This window comes from Branchiostoma floridae, chromosome 14 (genome assembly GCF_000003815.2).
Source record: "Branchiostoma floridae strain S238N-H82 chromosome 14, Bfl_VNyyK, whole genome shotgun sequence".
Taxonomy (NCBI): Eukaryota; Metazoa; Chordata; class Leptocardii; order Amphioxiformes; family Branchiostomatidae; genus Branchiostoma; species Branchiostoma floridae.
The window spans coordinates 5,304,475-5,326,367 of record NC_049992.1 but is presented as its reverse complement, the minus strand read 5'-3'; the positions used below and the strand labels follow the sequence as shown (position 1 = coordinate 5,326,367).

Below are 21,893 nucleotides of genomic sequence, written 5' to 3'. Positions count from 1 at the left end.
TAAGGTTTAAGTTTGTTTTTGGCGACGCCTGATGGGCGAGCCTAATAGTATAGTGTGGGACCATTTGCAAAGAATTCCAAAACTTCCACAGGAATGTCAGGAATGTAGATTCCGCGCGTGCGTAGTTGCATCATGCTGGACTGAACCATTACCTCCACGGGTAAGTTTTCCAGTCGCATGGCACATGCCGATATACGTGTGCAAACTTGGAAAGTTTGGTAGCCTTCTTCACCCTTGATATTTTTGTTTCAAAAATGCAAACCGATGTGTGAAACAAGCATTGTTTGTGCTTAAATGATGTATAACATGTGGAGGTTTGTGAGATAGCGATGTGATAGTTACCTTCGCCAAGAACGTTATATTTTGGGTAGCGTTTGTATGTGTGTGTGTGTTTGTAGAAGACCACCATAACTTGAGAACGCCTGGATGGATGGTACTGATACCCGGTATAAATAAATAGGTAAATAACTAAATAAACAAACAAAAAATAAATAAATAAATAAACAAATAAATAAACAAACAAACAAATAAATAAATAAATTAACAAAATAAACAAACAAATAAACAAAAAATAATAAAATAAATAAACAAATAAAAATAAGCAAATAAAAAATTAGATAAAAATGAACAAATAAATATACAATTAAAAAAAGGAACACAAATAAGTAAAAAAATAAAAAAAATAAATAAAAATAAATAAATAAAAAATAAAAAATAAATCAAAATAAATAAAAAATAAATAAATAAAAATAGATAAATAAAAATGAAGAAATGAAAATGAATAGATAAATATATAAATGTGGGTAGGCCTTGTTGAGACCTGGAAACGATTAGATTTTGGGCCCCCTAGCGGCCGGTTACTTTACTGCTGCGGAACTTCCTGGTTTGATATCTCGAGTTTTGGACATGCTGCGGCTATGCATTTTAAGTGGTAGACAGCTCTTGATGCCTGAGTTAGTGGTATAGGTTTGCCCCCCCCCCCCCAGCGGCTTGTTTTGGAACTGCAGGACAGGTTTGCTGTCAGACTTTGAAAGGGGATAACTCAAGAAGGGGTCGACGGATTGTATTGTTTTGCACCGTCGCCATGGCAATAATTTTTATTGCCACACTTTTTTTTTGATAATGTTGGCGGCCTTGGTGAGAAATATGTCGTTTTTTAAATGCAAAATCAAAAGTTATTTCCATAATTGCAGGCACAGAATTTTTCGTGGGAGACTCGACCCAGTCCAACTGGCTTGGTCACCGTATCCTGGCCGCCACGTTCCCAGAGTACCCAGTGCACGCCATCCCGCTGTACCCACCTGAGTTCCACCTGAAGGGCGTGGCCTGCTGCGCCGCACCTGGCGTCATCGCCCTGGCACAGAACAGCGCCGGGCGGTTAGCTTGGGACGTACGTATAGAGTATTTTTTCAACTTGTACAACGTGATCAATGAAACCGGCGCCCTTTTTTAACGTGATCAATAAAAGGTGTGGTCTGCTGCGCCGCACCTGACGTCATCGCACTGGCACAGAATTGCGCCGGGCGAATGGCTTTTCACACATTATTATGTTTCCGTCGCGTTTGTGTTTGCGTCTGTGTGTAAGTATGTAATTGACTAGCATCGCTCCAGAAAACTTTGATGGATTGTCTTGCTATTTGGTACGTATACATGGGTAGGTCTTGATCAGACCTTGAAACGATTAGATTTTGGGCCCCTAGCGTGTTGTTGTGGTACTGCGGACCGGGAGCATTCAAAATCTAGATCGTTATGTCATGTTTGAAAAGCATGAAAAGCCTTTTCCATTAGACATGTATGCTCTTCGTATTATTTTAGGTCATCCGTAGGAAAGGTGTATCGTCCTACCAGCCTCTGTGGTTACCGGACTGCCACGCTGTGGACTGTATATACGTGAACGGGACACTCTTACACTGCGCACAAACGGAGGGGCACTGGAACTGTGAGGTAACAACATCACAGTTTTATTTATTCGTGTGCCTTTACTTTTTTATTACAACATACGTCATGTAACACCACTTAATGTATTTACGTGAACGGGACACTCTTACACTGCGCACAAACGGAGGGGCACTGGAACTGTGAGGTAACAACATCATGAACGTCACTACTACTTCTGTCAGTCAGTCAGTCTATGCAGACTTGTACTTATTCGTGTACTTTTACTACAACATCAATGATAATATTGATAATAACTTTATTGCAAGTTAATGCCCGAAGTATAATTGCAAACAAAGTAAAGCAGCGGTATGCATTATCATATACTTAACGAAGAATGAAAATGAGACTGACCTCCCAAACTGTTGACCTTGGATCGGATTATGATTTTGATTTATCTATGTCTTTCATGTTTCAGTTGTATTTATATGTTTCCGACGTATTGTCTACTTTCTCTCTGTAAGTTGTTTTTATTTCCTTGTATGTATATGTGAATACTGGGCCCTATTGAAAACCAGTGTACCAGCACTGAATAGGCTACCCAGGTGTATGAAAATAAACAAACAAACAAACTCATAGATAAATTATATGGGAAATAACATCTATTCGAAATCTACTTCTACTTAAGCTACGTGATGGATTTGACTTGTTTTCCGTATGCAGTAAAAGAGATGGAATTTGCCAAAATTGTGATACATAAATGGGTTAGTGTATGAAAAATCTGGCTATTGCAATCATTAGTATGATTTTTGTCTTCACAATCGTCATTTTTGTTGCCACGTACTTACATGATTTTGCCATTTTGCTTGCTTTCTCTGTAGGTGTTTGCGGATAAGCTCCCAGACTGTGCACGTGTGGAGGTTCCTCTGTACGAGCTGGGGAAAGTGCAGGCGGCGCTGTCCTGCTGTTCTGTCCTCTTCTGAGTACAGAGTTGTTGAATGAATAAATGAATGAATGAATGGTTTTATTGGCGCCAAAACAAGTGCGCACATACACATACGCATGTTCACACCTTTCTAAGGTACTTAAGAGTACATAACAGTTTTCTTTTACACAATCAGTTTTTCTCACCTGCAGACGTTTCGATGTCTGTCAGACATATCTTCCTCAGAGCTTCTAACTGGAGTTCTGCTTCTCGCCGCTATATGTAGCCGATGTAGGTGGCGCTTTTGTGGAAACGTCAGCAGGTGAGAAAAACTGGTTGTGTAAAAGAAAACTCCTATGTCCTATGATTTTACCAACCTGATGAAATTATTTTCGGTTATCTATAAGAGTATTTGTGCACCTAATAGCAATGCAATACACGCCACAAATGGCGCATGTTCGCCTCTAACGCAGAATTTCAGTATCAAAATGACTCTTGGCAAGCTGAATGTCAAGCTTTGCAATAAATAACACAAATTCATATTAAGTGTCGTTTTAATACTGCTGCTCAATCCACTTCTGAAGACATAGTTCTTCACACGTTTACGGGTTATTTAAGAGTATTTTCGCACCTAATAGCAGTGCAATATACATCCGAAAACGACGTGTGTTCGGCTTAAAACGCAAAATTTTAGCATTAGAATATATGCCAAGTTTATTGACTATTGATTTGATTTGATTTATTGAAATTGCTGTCAATATGTTGTAATATGTATGTATTGATGAGATAAAGTTACAATCATTGTTGGCCGTTGTAATCGCACTGTTTCATAAAATAATACACCCCTTGTCTCAGGTGGAATCATCAAAATTCATGACTTTCTCATTGGCTTGCTCATCATGATGTCACTAGAAGTATAAATACCTGGACCCGCGCCATTTTCGTGCCTCTCCTGTTTGGTCCCGTCTCTCTCTAACCCTGAATGTACCCTTCTCCGGTCTTCCATTTTACCCTGTTGTTCTCAAACGTCCAGCTCTCAACAGGTTGGAAGACCGACTCATTATCATTTGCACAAAAGAGCGGATGTTCGGGGCCACACACGAGAGCCACGGCCGTATCGTACGGAGGGACGACGCTAGTCGGGGTGACTCGAACCTGTGGCCGCCCCCTCCCATCCAGGCTCCCCGGCCGCGGGTCTCCTCACCGCACGCCGGGAAGAAGGGCTCGTCCCTGTTGCCTGTCGGGGCGGTGGTCAGTCGGCATGGCGTCCAGCCTTCTTTGTAGATAAAATTGAAAGTTCGGTGCCGTCCTTTTGTCCGAAGACTTGGAGTTAGGGTTTGCCGAGTTTCCTACATACAGTATAGAGTTTCCTACGTTCAGTATACAGCTTAAACATTTTTACTGTTGTTGCATGATGAAGATGGTCGCCACAATTGATGACGTTTTCTATCTGTGGTATGTAAGATGCCTCAAGGAATCACGCTGTCGAATGTTTCATTGTTCAACAAGTTCATACAAGTAGAAGATTTGTTCATCGACACAGAATGTTGCAAACATAACAAAGCCCACCTCCCCACACACAATGACGTATGCCCACTCTCGTCACCAGGATTACTTGTCTGAACTGTCTGTAGCCGCCACGCATCAACATATGATGCATGCGAACGATTGATTGATTGATCTCTGTCCCACGAGCATGGGAGAGCATAATTACCGGCCTTTAATATGTAAATTGACCTTAACGAATGAGTACAGGTCACAACAAAAATACTTTGCAGATACATGCACATGTTGAAGCTACTACAATACAAGACGTCACAAGCACCGACCAACCTCCTTGAAATGCCAAATTAAAACAAAATTTCACTCGTTCATTAGTCGAACCGAAAGTTTCCACGCTACTGTTGGTTGAAGTTCTAATTGAGTTGGGCAGTCAGGGTTGGTCCATTGAGATTTTGATAAGCTTTATCTGTCATGTTATGTTATGTTCAACCCTGCTGGTGGTTTTGCGTTGAATACACAGTAGAGACTAGCATAAGTTACATACAAGAAACATTAAACATAAACAATTACTTCATACCTTCTTAATCTGACCCGATGTATACATAATAATTTTCCAACACACGTCTGACCACCGAGCTTCTCGAATAATCTGTCAAAACAACTCCTACGAAGAAGGCGTGCAAATACCCTCTTGTATGTGCCAACATCTGTAGTAAAATTAGTATAATATTCAAGAACAAGTTACACTAATGTGGTTGCCAAGTAGTACACTCAATGCTAACTCACTAATGTCACTACGTCGTATGCATATATCCTCTCATTTTCTGTATTTTCTTATTACCATGTGCACCATCGCCTAAGCCTGAGGGTAACAATTTTTATTTCCTCTGTGTCTATCAGGCAAAATTAAATGCACGCAAGGACGTTATAAAATTAACATGCTGGGGCCTCGTAAGACATTGCAGTACACCCTGAGAGTGAGATGCTAATCTTACTCTACCTCTCTTTGGTCCATTAAGACACATTATGTTATACGGTTATATATAGTTCTTAGTGAGAGCTGGGAGCTTAGTGGATTGCCACCCTAGGGTTTAGTTTTATCGTTTAAAGATACCCTCTTTGTAATTAAAGCCGTTTCTGTCTCCCTTCTGATATAGCAGTTATCTATAAGGTCTGAGGTCTAACGGAATTAATTTGTTGGTTGTTGTAGGATTTCCCCTACTTCAATCTTAGTCTGATTTGAAAGAGAGCCTGAAAAACACACGGGATATACATGTGTACATCAACTCAAACGTGTTCATGTATTTGTATACGTTGTCCTCTTAGTTTAGAAGAAATCGACTTAAAACCAGTTTAGCTCGCTCAAGGACGTTAAAATCAAAATTTTGACCTCCTTGGCTCACTGAACCTCTTATCTTCCATCAGCCATGACAGAGAAAACATGATAGTTGATTCCAAGAACTCGCTGATATATGATGTATAACGACACAAGAATATACGACACAAGCTATTTCTGTGCACCTCTTCTAATGGAATGCAAGTAACCTTCATATGGCGTCAATGTCAAAACTCTCTTATGTAGCTGAAATTTTATCATAAACTAAAAGATAATACTCTGCAAAAATAGTTGTTTTCTCTCGAAGCTTCCTTTAAAAAGTGCTTCTATATTTCCTTGGAGAGCTTTTTAAAGCCAACCATTATGCAGCATGTTGACGTAAGCCATGGGATTCACTATACCTTTAGTAACCTTGATATAGCACAATGTCAAAAATCTCTGCAGTAGTTGAAATTCTATCATGAATTAAAGGGTAATACTCTGCAAAATAAATGTTTTCTCCCGAAGCTTCCTTTAAAAAGTGCTTCTATATTTCCTTGGAGAGCTTTTTAAAGCCAAGTTAGCCAACCATTATGCAGCATGTTGACGTAAGCCATGGGATTCACTATACCTTTAGTAACCTTGATATAGCACACTGTCAAAAATCTCTGCAGTGGCTTAAATTCTATCATGAACTAAAAGGCAATATTCTGCAAAAATAGCTGTTTTCTCTCGAAGCTTCCTTTAAAAATTGCTTCCATATTTCCTTGGGGAGCTTATTAAAGCCAATCATTATGCGGCATGTTGATGTAAGCCATGGGGTTTACTATACCTTTAGTAACCTTGATATAGCACAATGTCTGCAGTGGCTGACATTCTATCATGAACTAATTATAAAAGGTAATACCCGGCAAAAATAAATGTTTTCTCTCGAAGCTTACTTTAAAAGGTGCTTATATATTTCCTTGGAGAGCTTCTTGAAGCCAGCCATTATGCGGCACGTTGTAGTAAGCCATGGGATTCACTAAAAGCGTGTTAATGTTCTTATATCTAAACCCGGCACGACACTACAGTACGTTGTCCCGTCTGTTACAGCCGTCTATTAAACTTCTTACGTGCGTGGCTCGGTGGGGGATCAGTTCATATCTGTAGCCACTGTATTTTTCTCAATTTAAATGGAGATACGTATACAGTTTTGGGTGTGTCTGTGTTTCCGTGTGTGTGTGTTTCCAAATTTTTGTAGTCTGCATAACTTAAGAACCCCTTGATGGATTTCAATGATTTCAATGATATTTGGTATGTTTACAAGGCAGGTGTTGGAAAGACGAGGATTAAAGATAATTTTGGCCCCCTAGTATGTGACCTTGGTACTGCATCAGAACTTCCATTTTTTGTCTTTTGACCTGGACATGCTATGGTCTTGATTTTTTTGGTGGCAGATAGCTTGTTTCACCAGCGCGAAGGAGGAATGAGCTTCGATGAAAAACTCAAGAACTGCTTGGGGTTTTCTGTGTAAGATAAATTATATGGATATAAAACGAGATCAAATCACGAATATGTCAGAAATTGCCATGTACAGTAATCAAACTTTAAGAAGCAAAGTCTTCAAAACGGTTAGCCAGTATTCATTTTCTGTTCTTCTTGCTTATATATGCGTTTATCGTCAAAATGACTAGTTTCTCTTTATACGCTCTGTAAGTTGCAAGTCACATGTTGGTTCTAAAGTATGTGTGCAGTAGCATCCATCCTGGTGTTAACTGCCGCTTGTGTCTGTCTACAAGGAAATCATGCTTTGAGTTTTAAATCAGCAAGCTCGTTTCTGGAATCCAAATCGCAAATCTTCCAGCTGGGAACATGCGTCAATGTCAGCGTAGATTCACACAAGCACATGTAATATCTGTATACATAAATCCACCAGTGCCTTACTTCTGACACAACTAAAGTACCTTTATACCCAAAAAAATAACTATTCGTCAAGCCCATCTTCAGATATACTCTACAAAAAGGAAGAAGGAGCTGTTAGGGGGATGAAATCTACTCCAAATTGGTGACCGCGCAGTTTTCAGATCTTAAGATATGAAAACCGGACATTTCACTGCGGTGCCACAAGAAACTGCTAGTAAGACCAAAATCTATTGGTAATGAATTTGAGGTTTTGCCAAGACCTACAAATCTACAAAATATCAATACAATTGATCTCAGCCTTCTTGATTTATCGTGTCCACACATACACATACACACACAAACACAAACACACACACACACACGCATACACAGACACACACGCACACACACACACACGCATACACACAAACAAACACACACCGGCTGCACACACACACACACACACAGAGACACGCACACACACACACATACAGATACACACACACACACACACACATAAACGTTAAGCTAGTATTCTCAATATTCTTTTTAGTGAAGATAACAAAACGACATTTTCAAGAGTGCTACTGATTCAGCATCAGTAATATCCACGTTCTGCACACCCCAGATATAATGTCATAATAACCATCCAATTCCCCGTGTATGAAATATGGTACCCCGCGGCAGATGTTACCCATGGAGAAAACACCCATCAAACTACCACAGTATTAATCAGGTATCATGTATGTATAGGTGCACTTGGAAGCTGCTTTAAGGTGGTATCTCGCTGCACTTGGGGCAACAATTCGGCACTGAGAGGTTCGAACGCTTAAAAATTCAGAGGTTATGAACGAATTTTCTTACATTTTGTGTATTTTTTTGGTCATCTTTTACGTATTACACAATATATAAGTCATAAAGATCTGCGGAAATAACACAACAGTGCCACACTGAACGAACCCCGCAGTGCCGCAATGGTACCACAAGTGCACTGACATACCACCTTAAGTGCCTTTAAATGAAGGACCCAAGAGAACAGATGAGATTTTACTCATGAAATAATCTAGACAAGTCACTAGTGGGCAACATCTGCGCCAGCGTCTTGTTTAAATCCTTGGAGTGTGCTTAACGTTATCTCAGCAGGATGGGAAACTTTTCATATTCATTTAACAAGCTTGTATTATACACAGCTGTAAACCTGGGGATTTCTCACACAGGGCATAGCTGCCAGCTGATGTCACACTGAACATCAATCCAGTGTTCTCATTACTTCATATTCTGGGCTAAGTGTTCTTCAAGCGAATTACTTTATGATGTGCAGTCTTAACTTCAATTTCTTATCTGTTGTCTCTAGATTTCAAACATGATTTGAAGAGTTACTTGTACTTGGTAAACTTTCTCTGCCAGGCCACCACTGATGTTAACTGCATGGGTGCCTGTAGCATACTGAAGCCTATACTTTACATTATCTGGTCTTTATATAGTTCTATCAGCCACTTTAATACAAAATTTCATTCCACAACAAGTTGATAGTTACCTGTACTTAGACTAGACCTCCCCCCCCCCTTCCAAACCTATACATCAAGTTCAACTTATGATCTATTCAAGAAGGGTTGTCTTTTAGACTTTATCTTGGTGCTTTCTTTTTTTGCTCAACGTACGTCTGTCTTTGCACGCTCGCATCAGTTTAAGGGTGCCCACATGATGCCATACAATGTTTCAATCAAATCTTCATGTCATTATCAATCTCCAACCAGATCCACGGTGCGTAATGTATAGTATCAAACTTCCCGTAGGTGCCCATTTGACTCCCTTAGCCGGCTATACTCCCTGGCCAGCTTTGGGATCTGCTTGGAGATTATGTCATTATACGATATCACAGTGGCACCAACCATAAACCCCTATCAGAATTAAGTCTACGTATTTTCTGTGAGCGTAATTCCCAGTGCACCCACAAGGCTCTAACTCAGCCAGGTGTTCCTAGTGTGCTGTTGATAAGCTCTGTAGATCTCCGTAACAATCACAGTTATGATGAACTAGAACGGAACCCGAGGGAAGCTTGGAAAATAATCAACTAGAAGTACTTCAATACATGTACTTGACATTGATGTGGTAGGAAATGCATGAGGTATGCATCTAATGGTGTCGAATGGCTAGCCTCTATAGCAGGCTCTTTGGTCCTTTTTCGTATTTTCTAGCTACACGTTTGCCGGTCGTTTCTATTTGAAGTGGGTCACTTGTGCTGCCGGCTCGTACAGTACTTTTTAGCGACACAGTAAGAAAAATGAGAATCAAAAGTGTGCCGAAAAGACGAAAAACTGCCAAGAAAGCCTGCCATAGAGGCTATCGAATGGGCCGGTGACTAGGCTTGCGGACTAGAGATCTGGAGGTCCCGGGTTCAATTCCCGGACGTTGGCTCCTTCGTAAAGTTTTGAAAAATGGGTAGCTAACTTCGGTTGGGGTGGTCAAAGGCAACGGAAGGAGTGGGCTGGGCTCCGCCTTCCAAAAATACCGTACCCTCGACACTGCGGATAACAACTCACTGCCCCTACAATCCCAAAAAGGCTATGGGACAACCTTAACCTTAGCGTATTATATACCTGTGAGGATCTACCAAGCTTACAGTAGAGTGCACGTATTCTACACACGTTACGTTTAGATTAAAGACCTCAGGGCGGCATCGTTAATTTTAATTTCAGCAAAGTCTTTGATGACTAGTAAGTGCATTCATGGATCTTAAATGGCCCAAGGGGGCAAAGAAAAAGAAATCTTGTCAATGAAGAAAACCCGCAATAATTCATTCCAACTTAATAACTTATTTTGTAACGTTTTTTTTTTCAATAGTGTAATGATGATGATGATTGTAACATCGATTCTCAAACACATCAAGTAATTATTTGATACAAATGTAAGAGGTTTCACACTATGAGTAATGTAAAAGGGCTCTAGGTTTACGGATATTTGACTTCGCTTTAGCCGGGAAATAATGTGTTCGTGGAGGGTTTTTTTAGTTTCTCAGTTGTAAAAAGTGGGTAAGCGGACAGTAGACAAAAAGTGCAACTTTGCACTGCTTTTAAGTTTGCGATGAAGAGGTCATAGCTTAAGCAACATGGAAACGTAAACCCCTCCGCGAAAATTTCTCATTTTTGTGCATAGGAAGTTTTTTTCTTCAAGTCTTTAAAATTCATATACCGCAGAACTATATCTGGGGAACCTTCGGGCACTAATGGCGTTATCAATGGAGAGAACCCGCAAGAATTGAATCCAACATCACAAATATTCGTCTTGTCATCGTAAAGTCTTTACAGCTTCTTCCTACCAGACGTTGGCGCATGATAAAGCGGCTTGGGACCGAGATGAAATGATTTGCACAGCGATCTCATGCAGTGCTGGTGCACAGAGTGATTTTTGACGTCAAACCAGAGGCCTATAAAACCGGGTATCATTCATCATCTTTAACAGACCATGCTTTAAACCTAGGTCTTCTCCGTGACGAGACTCACGATGACTTTGAAGGAAAAATTATTAAAGAATCACATCATAAGTTGATTATTTGATATTTGTAAATTTTGGGGGTTATCTTTAAGGTTCCCTTGCTTAGGTGCATATTCAATAATCTCTGAGTTATCTTAATTAAGTGCCTGTGTATAAAACCACAATGAAGCGCCGGGAGAAATGTTAGTCAGACGGTCAGACTTTTGAACTGGAATCCACCAGTTTTCGTCAGTTCACTGACCGTTCACTGACCGTTTCCAAACCATATCCAGTTGCTGGAGTAACTACTCTTTGGCATATCTTATTACCTGGATGTCTAACCTACATCGACGTAAAAGATGTGTGTTATGGTTCTAATATTCTTGAACAATGCTTCTCTCTCTTTACTGTTAATGGAGACCTCTTGTTTAAGGAGAGCCAAGCTTCGAAAATGGCAAAGAACGCATTATGCTTGTCCTTAAGAGCAAGATTCCATCCCAACTGTTATGTGAGTGGATCAAATAAGTCTGTCTGGGTATGCAGCAATTACTGCTCATTAATTACAAACCTGGTTTGTTACGCCATGAGGTGGTTTACCACGAAGAAAGAATACATACATGTACTAGTATTTCCAATTCTCAATAACAGTCTGCTTTGCCTTGAGAATTCTAAGTTTAGTACCATGATGGTTTTTCTAGACCTACGAATTACAGTTGACAGGGAAGGACTGTTTTTTTAATCATAAACCCCTACATCACCCATGTATCTATTGTAGGTCAAATGAATATATTCATCAAGATGAACCTAGTAGCACTCTCTTGCATAGTAATTACTTATTAAAATCCAATTTTTTATCAAAATGCCCGGTGCATCGTTTAATGATTAATGAGTAATGATTGATTACAATGAATAAATGAATAAACAAATAATTGTAGATATTGAGACAAATTGTTTTGAAACAGATGCTACTTGCATTAAGAGTCTCAGTGTAGAAAAATGAAATTGACTATAAAAGGCTAATTGTCTAATTAAGTATAAGGTACTATGTGAAAGGACAGTGGAACTGTGGCAACCGTTTAACCCATTGCCATGGCAACACGAAAAATCAGAAACTCAAATTTTTTTCACAGAATTGTTTCCAACAATATCTTAGGAAAAGTCACCAAGTTTCGTAGTCCTGCCACACGTCATTCGGGAGTTATACGACGTCAAAGTTGGCGTAGGCACTTTTAGCACAAAATCCAGTTGTTTCGCGATCGATCTCGTAGTGAGTACATTTCCCGCTGCGTTTGATTTGAGATACATAACGCATTTCTGATTTAATCAACGTACTCCTAAACAGGGTGCGCCATTTGAAAATAGCGCTGAACTTTAATTTGTAAAATAACTTTTTTTCACATGTCATGAAATTATCGAAAATAAAGTACAGCACTTTTCAAGAACTTTTACGCTGCCATTCCCCGGTAATAAAAATCTCCCCCGGCAAGTAATGCACACATTTAGGCCACAGCATACTAATTTTCCCAGGCGCGTCACTAATCTAATCCCTGGCCGTATATGGTAATGAAAACGTGGTATTACCAGGTAGTTCCCTATCCCGATGACACCCCCTCTTCTCATGAATGTTGTTGATAATGAGCCAGTCCTGACGTGGAAGCGTGTGCTTGTAGTGATTTAATGTGGAGTAAGGTGTTTGAGCTGCGTTCCCCCGATGATAGAACATACGCCGCAGAGTTATCTTGCTCTTACAGCCAGACAACTTACACCTACAGCGGCGGAATCTCTCCACCCTCCTCGCTTATATTGACGACATTTGATGTGGCGCCTTCGGTGTTGGAACCTAGATTATTTCACATCATTTTCCTATCAACAGAGGCTTCGTGACAGTGACGTTCGCGTGCTTATGGGGTGCGTAATCTTCGTGTAACAGTCGCAGAAGAGGCGAGGAGTTTTGCCCAAATGCGGTAGTGAGGAGCGGCGGGTGGTAAATTGTCCTGTCGGCGTAAGTCAACGTTTATACGGGGCACTCGTCAAGAAGACATCGGTGGAGAGATTGCCGTGGAAATTCAGCAGACCACGAAGTTAGTGATTTTACTACACGTGCAAAGGTCGAGAGGAAAATACGTGTTGAATTGCGTCAAACCAGGCCTGAGTCTATCGCCTTACGTAGGTGGGAAAACGGATTGTATGACTCAGTGATTTGTAGTCGATGTACTCAATGTATGTGTGACTGAACTTGAATATTGCGGGAGTATATATATAGCGCTAGTACGTCGGACGTACAGTACAGTTGAAATACAAAAACTTGCACTGACCAGCAGACAACCGCACTAAGAGCGTGAGCACAGTCACGGAAGGTAAGGAGCTTCATGGTTTCCATCTGTATCTTTATATTGTGGATTGTAAGTACTATAATAAGCATTCTTTCTAATATTGGTCAAAGATATTCTAAGATTGCATGTATGTGTATGTGCATGTGAGCGAGCGCGCGAGTGTGTGTTTGTGCGTGTCTTTGAATCTATGTGTGTGTTTGCAACGGCATGTTTGTGTGTGTGTGTGTGTGTATGCGTTTGTGTGTGTGTCTGTATGTGCGTGTGTTTATATGTGTGTATGTATTTGGATCTTTGCATGTGTGTGTGCGTGTGTGTATGTGCGGTGTGTATATGTGTGCGTGCGCGCGCTCGTGTGTGTGTGTCTGTCTGTGTGTGTGTCTACGTGTGGGTGGGTGCGTGCGTGCATGCGTGCGTGTGTTTGAAGCATCAAAATGATTACATTTCTGGCCCTCTGTTGCCTTTTTATGGTACCAGGCCTTTTGGCTTTTATGTAAATATGTTAAAAATGGTAGTAAGCAGATGCTATGCACGGGAGAAAAAGACGCATGTTTAAGCCCCCAAGGAGCTTGTTTGGAACTGAACGGCCGTTTTTGCTGATTGTAATCCAAAAAGAAGGACATTGCATTATGAAACTGTCCCAAACGGGCCTTACCCTTTCAACCGACCTTCACAGCAATTAACCTTGCTTTTCAACCAGCGCCAAGGTCTGATTTAGATAGTCCTTTCTTTAGTCGGATTAGTTACACCCTGCAGTTGCCAATCCCCGGGGATTTGTCCGAGATGAGGTGAGAGCACCGCTGCCTGCCCCTAACGACCTCATGCCTGTCATCAGCACAAATTGAAATTCATCTCCAGACTGAGAAACGGATCCCCGGTCGGAATGATGTCACCCCCGCGCCAGTTATGGTTTTCATGCTCAGATAACACCGCCATTATTATTTTTGCCAAGATGTGTAGTTTAAGTGTGTGTGTGTATGTGTGTGTGTGTGTGCGTGTGTGTGTGCGTGTGTGTGTGTGTGTGTGCATGTTTATGTGTGTGTGTGTGTGTGTTTGCGTGTGTGTGTTTGTGTGCATGTTTATGTGTGTGTGTGTGTGTGTGTTTGTGCGTATTCATGTGTGTGGGTCTGTCTGTGTGTGTGAGTAAAATAGCTCAGAAAGCTGCGAAAGGATTCTTATGATACGTGTATTCGTGGGGATCGGGTCTATACGTAAACGATTGCCTCTTAGAAGCTGTCAAGTGCTGCAACGGAACATCAAATTCTGATATCTCCTGCTCTAGATATGCTCCATTGGTTATTTTCAATGGTAAATAGCTCTTGTGAGAGAGTAAATGCGACAGAGTTGGGCCCACCAGCGGCTTTCTTTAACGCAGGGCCTTTTTTTGGAAGAGACATATCTCAAGACGGGGTTGACGGATAGTCGTGATTTTTGGCAACATTTATAATACGTTCGTGGGAAATGTTAAAATTTGTTAAAGTATGAGGTCGCGAATTCAAGTTATCATTATTAATCTTGTCGTAAAATTGTTACCATCACTTAGTCGGTAGAATATACGCATACTTATTATTTTAGCTTTTTTGTATGAGACGTTTTAGTACCGAGCGCTCTTCTTCGTTTCAATCTAGTACACACATGTAATATATATACTAACATTATATAACTATTGAACTTTTGACCGTTTGTTGTTGACAGAGTCCTACAAGTCCGACTGTACAAAGAACAGCATTGTCATGGCCAACAGCACGGACAGCTTGGAAATGACAATGTCAATGAACTTAAGTACCCCCTCCCCGTCCACGAGCGTTGACAATGTCAATGGTGTAGACGGTTTCCAGGTATTTGATGCAGTGATTCTAATCATGGTTGCCATACCAACGGTCTTGGGCAACGCCCTCATCCCGTCGGCACTGATCTCTTCCGACAAGTTACGAACGACGTCGAACCTGTTCGTCTGTAGTCTCGCGGTGGCAGATCTCGCGATAGGTCTGACGGTGATTCCTCTGTTCGTCGGTCAAATGGCGGCTCCGCATGCTTTCGCCTACCGTCCGAGCTGCGTGGCTGCCTTCGGCTGGTCCATATTTGTGGAGGCTGCGTCTGTGATGAGCTTGGTGGCCATCGCAGTGGACAGGCTGCTAGCTGTGATGTACCCCATGCAGTACGTATCGGAAGTGACGTCTACCCACGCCACGGGGGCTATTTTAGGGGTTTGGACGGCGGCAGGCGCGGTCACCATCGTCATTGTAGTCGGCTTCAAACCCGTCATCACCAAATGCCACGTCTCGCAAGTCTTCGACGACTTTTCCCTGCCCGCTTCAGCTTCGCTGGGACTCATTCTTCCCCTGTTCTGTTTGCTGGTCGTCTACAGCGTACTTCTTAGAGTGGCGAAGGCGCAAGCCGAAAAACTCGGCCACCTATCGCACAGCCCCAGACACATCAGCGGGCGCATGCAGCACCAGGCCCGAAGAACATTCTCTCTCGTGCTCGGCACCTTCTCTGTCTGCTGGACCCCGTTCATCGTCACTTCATACCTACAGCACTACTACCCGGACAGTCGACATCTCGACCACTTTCTACAGTTCAGCATCACGCTAGGCATGGCAAACTCATGTCTGAACCCCTGGGTCTACGCTCTACGTAACGACGCGTTCCAGGACACGTTCCGACGAATATGGCGCCGGTCGTTCCGTAGCCATGCCTCCGACGGTAGCGGGGAGTTCATCCCCTTGAGTCGGGTGGGACGCCGACCCAGGGCGACGCTGGTGAAGGAGAAGATCAGCATCGCGTCACTTTTGATAAGTACCCGGACTGTGGTTCTGGTCGGCACCGGGAACTTCCGGATTCTCAAGGACTATGACCTGGATACAATTCCTCTGTCTCCATACTGCGATCAGCGTCCATAGTAAACAGCTATCTGAATAAGCCTGTTCGCGGTGTGAAATGTGTATGCTCGATATCAAAGTTGGAAACTGCGGACATAGATATGTACTGCTTAGGTGTAAAAATACGGGCCCTTGACGTGTACAAGTGAACACTATTAGCATGCACTGGACTACATTTAAGTAGAAGCACTCAACATGTACTAGTAAATTACAAAAAAAGTGAAAATTGTTAGTACTGACACTCAATAGTTATGATAAATGTAGCAGCCCTCAACACGTACATGAAGTGAAGTTTTAGAAACTTTGAGCATAGTTACATATGCACGACTGTAAACGTCTCCAACATTTACGTGTAGAGGAAAGGTAGAAACTATGTCATGTATTAGACTATTAGTTTACAAAGGTAAAAGCCACCCACATATATATGAAAGATAAAAGATTGTTGCCATCATATAGACTTACACTAGTGCTAGTGTAGAATCCCTCTACACGTTTATGTAGTGTTAACAAAATACACTTTCAACATAGAAATGCAGTAGTACTAGGAACCTCAACTGGTAACGTGTAGGGTAAAGTAGGCATCGTCAGCATCAACGTGTCGAGTGTAAAGGTTTTAAAGTACGAGATCCCGACATTTACATGTAGTGTGCATAGACATGCATTAACGTTAACAGTAAAGATACGTGCCCTAAACACATATACATGTCGTTGAAAGGTAGAACATTGTTAGTATGTACATGTACACACAAAATTACAAACTAAAGGCTCGGAACACTACTTAAAGACTAGCAATGACGTGTATTGTTAAGGTGAAAATAAACCGGATCTATATGTTTTAATGATACAAAAACATTGACATGTAATATGACAAATCATCTTCACTAATGGCCAAGTTGTCGACCGAAAATAAAGACACTCGAGAGCATTTCAAATTCTACCAGAATTGTTCTTCAGGGGGTTAAGAGTACTAAGGCGGTTCTATCTACTAAAGGTAATGCCATAGCTAGGGTTTGGGTACCGATACAGAACATTCTGGTACGGTACAGGTCCAGAGGATCAAGTCCAGGTCCTGACCTGAACCTGAGCTTAACCATACGTGAACTTAATGTAAAGACGATGTATTCGGAGACTTCATATCACGAGGAACACGATCCGCACAGCTCTGATCACAGTTTAGCCTTGCTTCTGTCGCAATCACATACCGATTTTCAAAACGACATCCTCTAAAGCGTAACGAGAAACAGAAATTTGCCGATTAAAGATTAATTGATTAAAGACTTCCTAGCACATAAAGTTTGCCCCCAATATTTTGGTTGTGCACCTTCTTGTGAACACGAACTTATTAATCATCTCTCGAACATTCTACTCCAGATTACGAACTTTGTAATCATTTTCCGATCGGTTTGCATTGTCTAGAGGTCGCAGGGTCAAACGGACACTGAACATCTGAGTTCCGCCTCTCGTGATGATCTAATTAACGCCGAGAGCGTGTGTGTGAAAATCTCTGCACGTCTCTCTCATATATCGGCGATTCACATCTCTCTAGTTTGACGTCAGAGTGACGCACGAAGTCATGGGGGAAATAACTGAATTACCGGAGGGTGTCATCTTTCGTATCATTGAAAATGAAGGTCAATACAAAAGTGTAATATTCTTTTCCCACCAATTCAAACGTTTAACAGCTCGTCTGATATCTTCGCTGTATGGACGCGCTTGATCACGGTTTATGACGGTTGGCGGGAGAACTCGTTCCAAAAGCAGTTCCAGTTGGTTGTGCAGATTATGACAGACTGACTGGATTATTTGGATGACTGGCGCATCAATTGTCGGCCGTTTCCAGAAGAAGAAGAAAAAAATTGCCACTATATTTCAAATCTTACAAAGAAGCTACAAAATAAGTAAATGTATATCTTTAACTGAAAAAAGGCTGGAAATGGATACTTAATAACTACTTAATAACATACTCAGTGTTGATGTAGGAAATTTTCCAACATCAAAGAATAATATGTAAAACACCAATAATAAAGACATTATATTAAATGTGGAAGGGCTGATAGTGATAAAAGCCTGGTTTAGTCCGGTTAGGCCATAACGATGGCTTGTCTATGGACGACATCCGTGATCTTGGCGTGTTCTTTAAAAAAAAAACGGTGGTCAGATGTGAGCCAATGGTATCCCTAGTAACTCAGGATTTTATATTTGCGGTAATGGGCACATGGTCAGGGCACGGGACAACAGTCCTTGTTCTATTCTGAATGTTCTCTCTCAATAATGACAATAAACACATTATTGAACTGGCGACGAATGTGACTTACAGTCTTAGTGAAGGTGAAGTTGGTGAACATAGAACAAACCAAGCCTACGAAAAAAATGGACTGGATGTTAAGTCCTGCGGTTTAGCGCCATTTGTTTTTGCTGGATTTTTATTTCTTTTCCGTCCTCGAGCAATAGTCTTATGGTGTCCCGAGGATGGCAGTCATAAAACTAAGTCAGTGTGGTCTTACCAGACAACGTGCTTCGAGTCCCTTAAACTGCCAAACCGGATATATCGGCACACATATGCATGTCCTGTGTGCCGCGCCCGGATATATCCGGGATAGAGTATTCCCCCGAAGTAGCAACTTTGCGTGCGCGTAGCGCACGAACGCCGGAAGTTAGGGACCTCGGCCTTGTTCGGGGGGTTCTTTTGGGAGGTCAGCGGTTAGCCCTGGCACTGATAGCATTTCATAGGGCTGAAACTCTGGCAGTTTAAGGGTTAACAAATGACACAAACCTTATTTTCTGTAAAATGACTACAATGTTGGTCAAGGTCAATACAATACAATACATATCAGATAATAGGTTTGTGCAAGATCTCAAACCGTGATAAAGCCCCGTTTACAAATCAAGAATTTAGCTCGGCCGAGGTGTCAGCGAGCTCTAAATTACGGGGAGGCATGACTCTGATGCCAACGAACAAATGACAGAGTTTCTTCGTTGGCATCAGGGTCATACCTCCTCGTAATTTAGAACTCGCTTACAACTCGGCCGAGCTAAATTCTTGATTTGTAAACGGGGCTTAAGGACATAATGCCCAATGCCCATGTATACGAACGAGTCTTTGATATGATATGCTCAGTAATTGCCCTGATCCCAAGAGCTGATCTAATTTGAATCGCAGTATGATGGACATCCGGTCACGATATCACATTAGTATTGAATGGATTTAATGAATATCATTTTATCCGGGCAATCAACACTACATTACCTTTCAGTTCCAGGCCTGTTGTGGGAATTGTAAAGAAAAAAGATAATGATAATTTTGGTGCAAAGTTTATTTGTACAAGGTATGGCATATACTGGTACATAAATAGAATGTGTAGTATGGAATGAGTATGGAGGAATTTCTTATGACTTAACATTGTCGAAAATGGCTACTTAGGTAATAACAGTTCTATTAACAGATAGTGTGTCCTTTGATAGTATTCCCCATCCTAGATAAAGTTATAACAGCGTAGTTACAATCATAACAGTGCACTATATACATCTACAACAACCTAGGTACAACTATACAGAATGTTTTATATATATATATATATATATATATGAATGAAAATAAATAGGTACAAATATAACAGTGCACTATATACATATATATAATAACCTAGATACAACTATACATATATATATATATATATATATATTTAATATATGCAGCTGAAAATGAATATATATGTTCTACAGATAGATGTTAACAAAATACGTCTATAAATACTTTTATAAGGGCCGAGAAGGCAGCTTAGAAAAAAAAACTTGTTTCCCCGGCCAAAGGAATAAATCCCCTACATTCATAAATGGGGATTTCGTCTACACATGATTTTAGAAGAGATAGCTATATAGGTAAAATTAGTAATAATGTTTATTTGCAAACCATGCCCGAGGGCTAATTGCATATACAGTCTCAACAACTAAGAAAAGTAAATAGAGTAATACGTAAAACTAGTGTCTAATCAACTACATGATACTATGGATACTATATTGTCGGGTTTGACTTCTTCATTGAAGGCAGTGGTTATTGAACTGTCCCGCGGAATAGTTTTCCTTAGCCTCTTCAACCGGCGTATCTGTAGGCACTGACGTGAGTTGTTGTGGAAGGGTGTGTGTGTGTGGGGGGGGGGGGGGGTGTTGGGGTTACCATGTGAGCGATTTGTTATTTTCAACCAGGAAGCTTCCTATGCCGTGAAATGAATATACGCAGGGAAAGGAATATATGCAGGGAAGCACAGTTCAAATCGCCTTCCACCACCAAAACCCAACCCCCACCCCAACAACATACGCCAATAACCACACAGAGACCAGTGGATGGGGCTATGTTTTTCTGTTATTCTTTAGTCCAACTATTTACTGTATCTGGCCCCCCATGATTAGGCATGCATAATGCAATTTTCATTGCCATTGTATATACCGGTGTGCAGAGTTGATCCTTGTTTTGTAGAGTCTCTTTCATAGTAGGAAATGGGTCTGGGACAAGAAGTCTTTGAATGGTCTTAGTCACCTTTGTGAACACTGCGGGGGCACGTGTATCTATTGAAGTGCATGAGAATTAGTCTCATGTAGTATTTCATACGTGGCAGTTGTTCCATTGTTGGCAGTTGACTTGCGCTGAATCGTGGCAGACTAAAGACCCTGTTTCACAGACTGTGGCTGAAGACGTGAGTCCGCACTGTGATGGAATCTTCGTATTGAGTTCTGGGTCGCAAGGAAACCCCACCTTGCCATCTTGACATGGAATACATGGAGATGAAACAACTGGACGAATGGACTGAAGAATCAGACAGAACGTACGAAGGCGCAGATCCGGCTGGTGAAAGTATCTTCGCGAGCTCTGGCACTGCATTCGATGAACTCCCTCCCAGCAATTATGCAGAAAACAAGGAACAAAACACCGAGCAGTCCCACGAACAAGCGCCGAGCCAAAACTACGAGTATGAAGATATGAGTCTACAGTACAGCGGTGAGGGTGTGATGCTGGGGTCTGGATCAAATCATCCTGTGTCCGACGTACCCACTTCTCGCCAACTTGATATGGGAGACAATGTGTCTGAACAGAAGGAAGAAGAAGAAGAGGATGAAGCGGAGGAAGTCGTTGGCCAAGGCTATGGTGGTTACAACGTGCTGCCACTATACCGTCTTGACACTGGACAGTACATGGCTAATACCTGCTACACGGTCAGTCAAAACCCACATCGCCATCTTACAGAAATAAGGGAAAGCAACACAGAGCAGCCACCAAACGAACAGTCTGAAGAAGCGAACCAAAAGTTCAACGACGTCTATGATATGGAAGACAATCTACCTGAACGTAAGGAAGAAGAAGAAGAAAAGGGAGTAGAGGAAGTTGTTGGCCAAGACTGCGGTGGTTACAATGACCATTACCGCCTTGACGCTGGACACTACATGGCCAATGCCTGCTATACGTCCAATCAACTCCCAGAAATTGAAGGAAACAACGCAGAGCAGTCATCAAACGAAGAAGCGGACATAAACCACAGCGGCGTTGACATGGAGCGTCGCAATGTAAATGTCGATACCACCACTTCTCCGCCTAAACTTGATATGGGAGACCACACTGTAGAGTGGCCTTGCGATGGCGACCCGTGTCCCGAAGCTGACCCCTACTCTGATGAGTGCTACACATCAAAGGATACGTCTGGAGATGAAGAACG

General features: G+C 41.6%; 2 protein-coding genes across 2 annotated transcripts in view; both read left to right on the top strand.

Moving 5' to 3' along the window:
• The window catches only part of LOC118430032 (N(G),N(G)-dimethylarginine dimethylaminohydrolase 1-like), a 5,035-nt gene extending 2,035 nt beyond the window's left edge, over positions 1-3,000 (top strand). Inside the window, exons 4-6 of the mRNA XM_035840736.1 lie at positions 1,194-1,390; positions 1,816-2,083; positions 2,757-3,000. Coding sequence (XP_035696629.1) covers positions 1,194-1,390; positions 1,816-2,010 — 392 coding nt within the window. The 3' untranslated portion in view covers positions 2,011-2,083; positions 2,757-3,000. The remainder of the gene's footprint in view (positions 1-1,193; positions 1,391-1,815; positions 2,084-2,756) is intronic.
• A 12,008-nt stretch (positions 3,001-15,008) lies between these two features.
• On the top strand, positions 15,009-16,242 carry LOC118431029 (adenosine receptor A1-like). Its single transcript, XM_035842102.1, has one exon. It carries the CDS (start codon positions 15,040-15,042, stop codon positions 16,207-16,209), a length of 1,170 nt encoding a protein of 389 aa, XP_035697995.1. The 5' UTR covers positions 15,009-15,039; the 3' UTR covers positions 16,210-16,242.
• Positions 16,243-21,893: the final 5,651 nt, after the last annotated feature.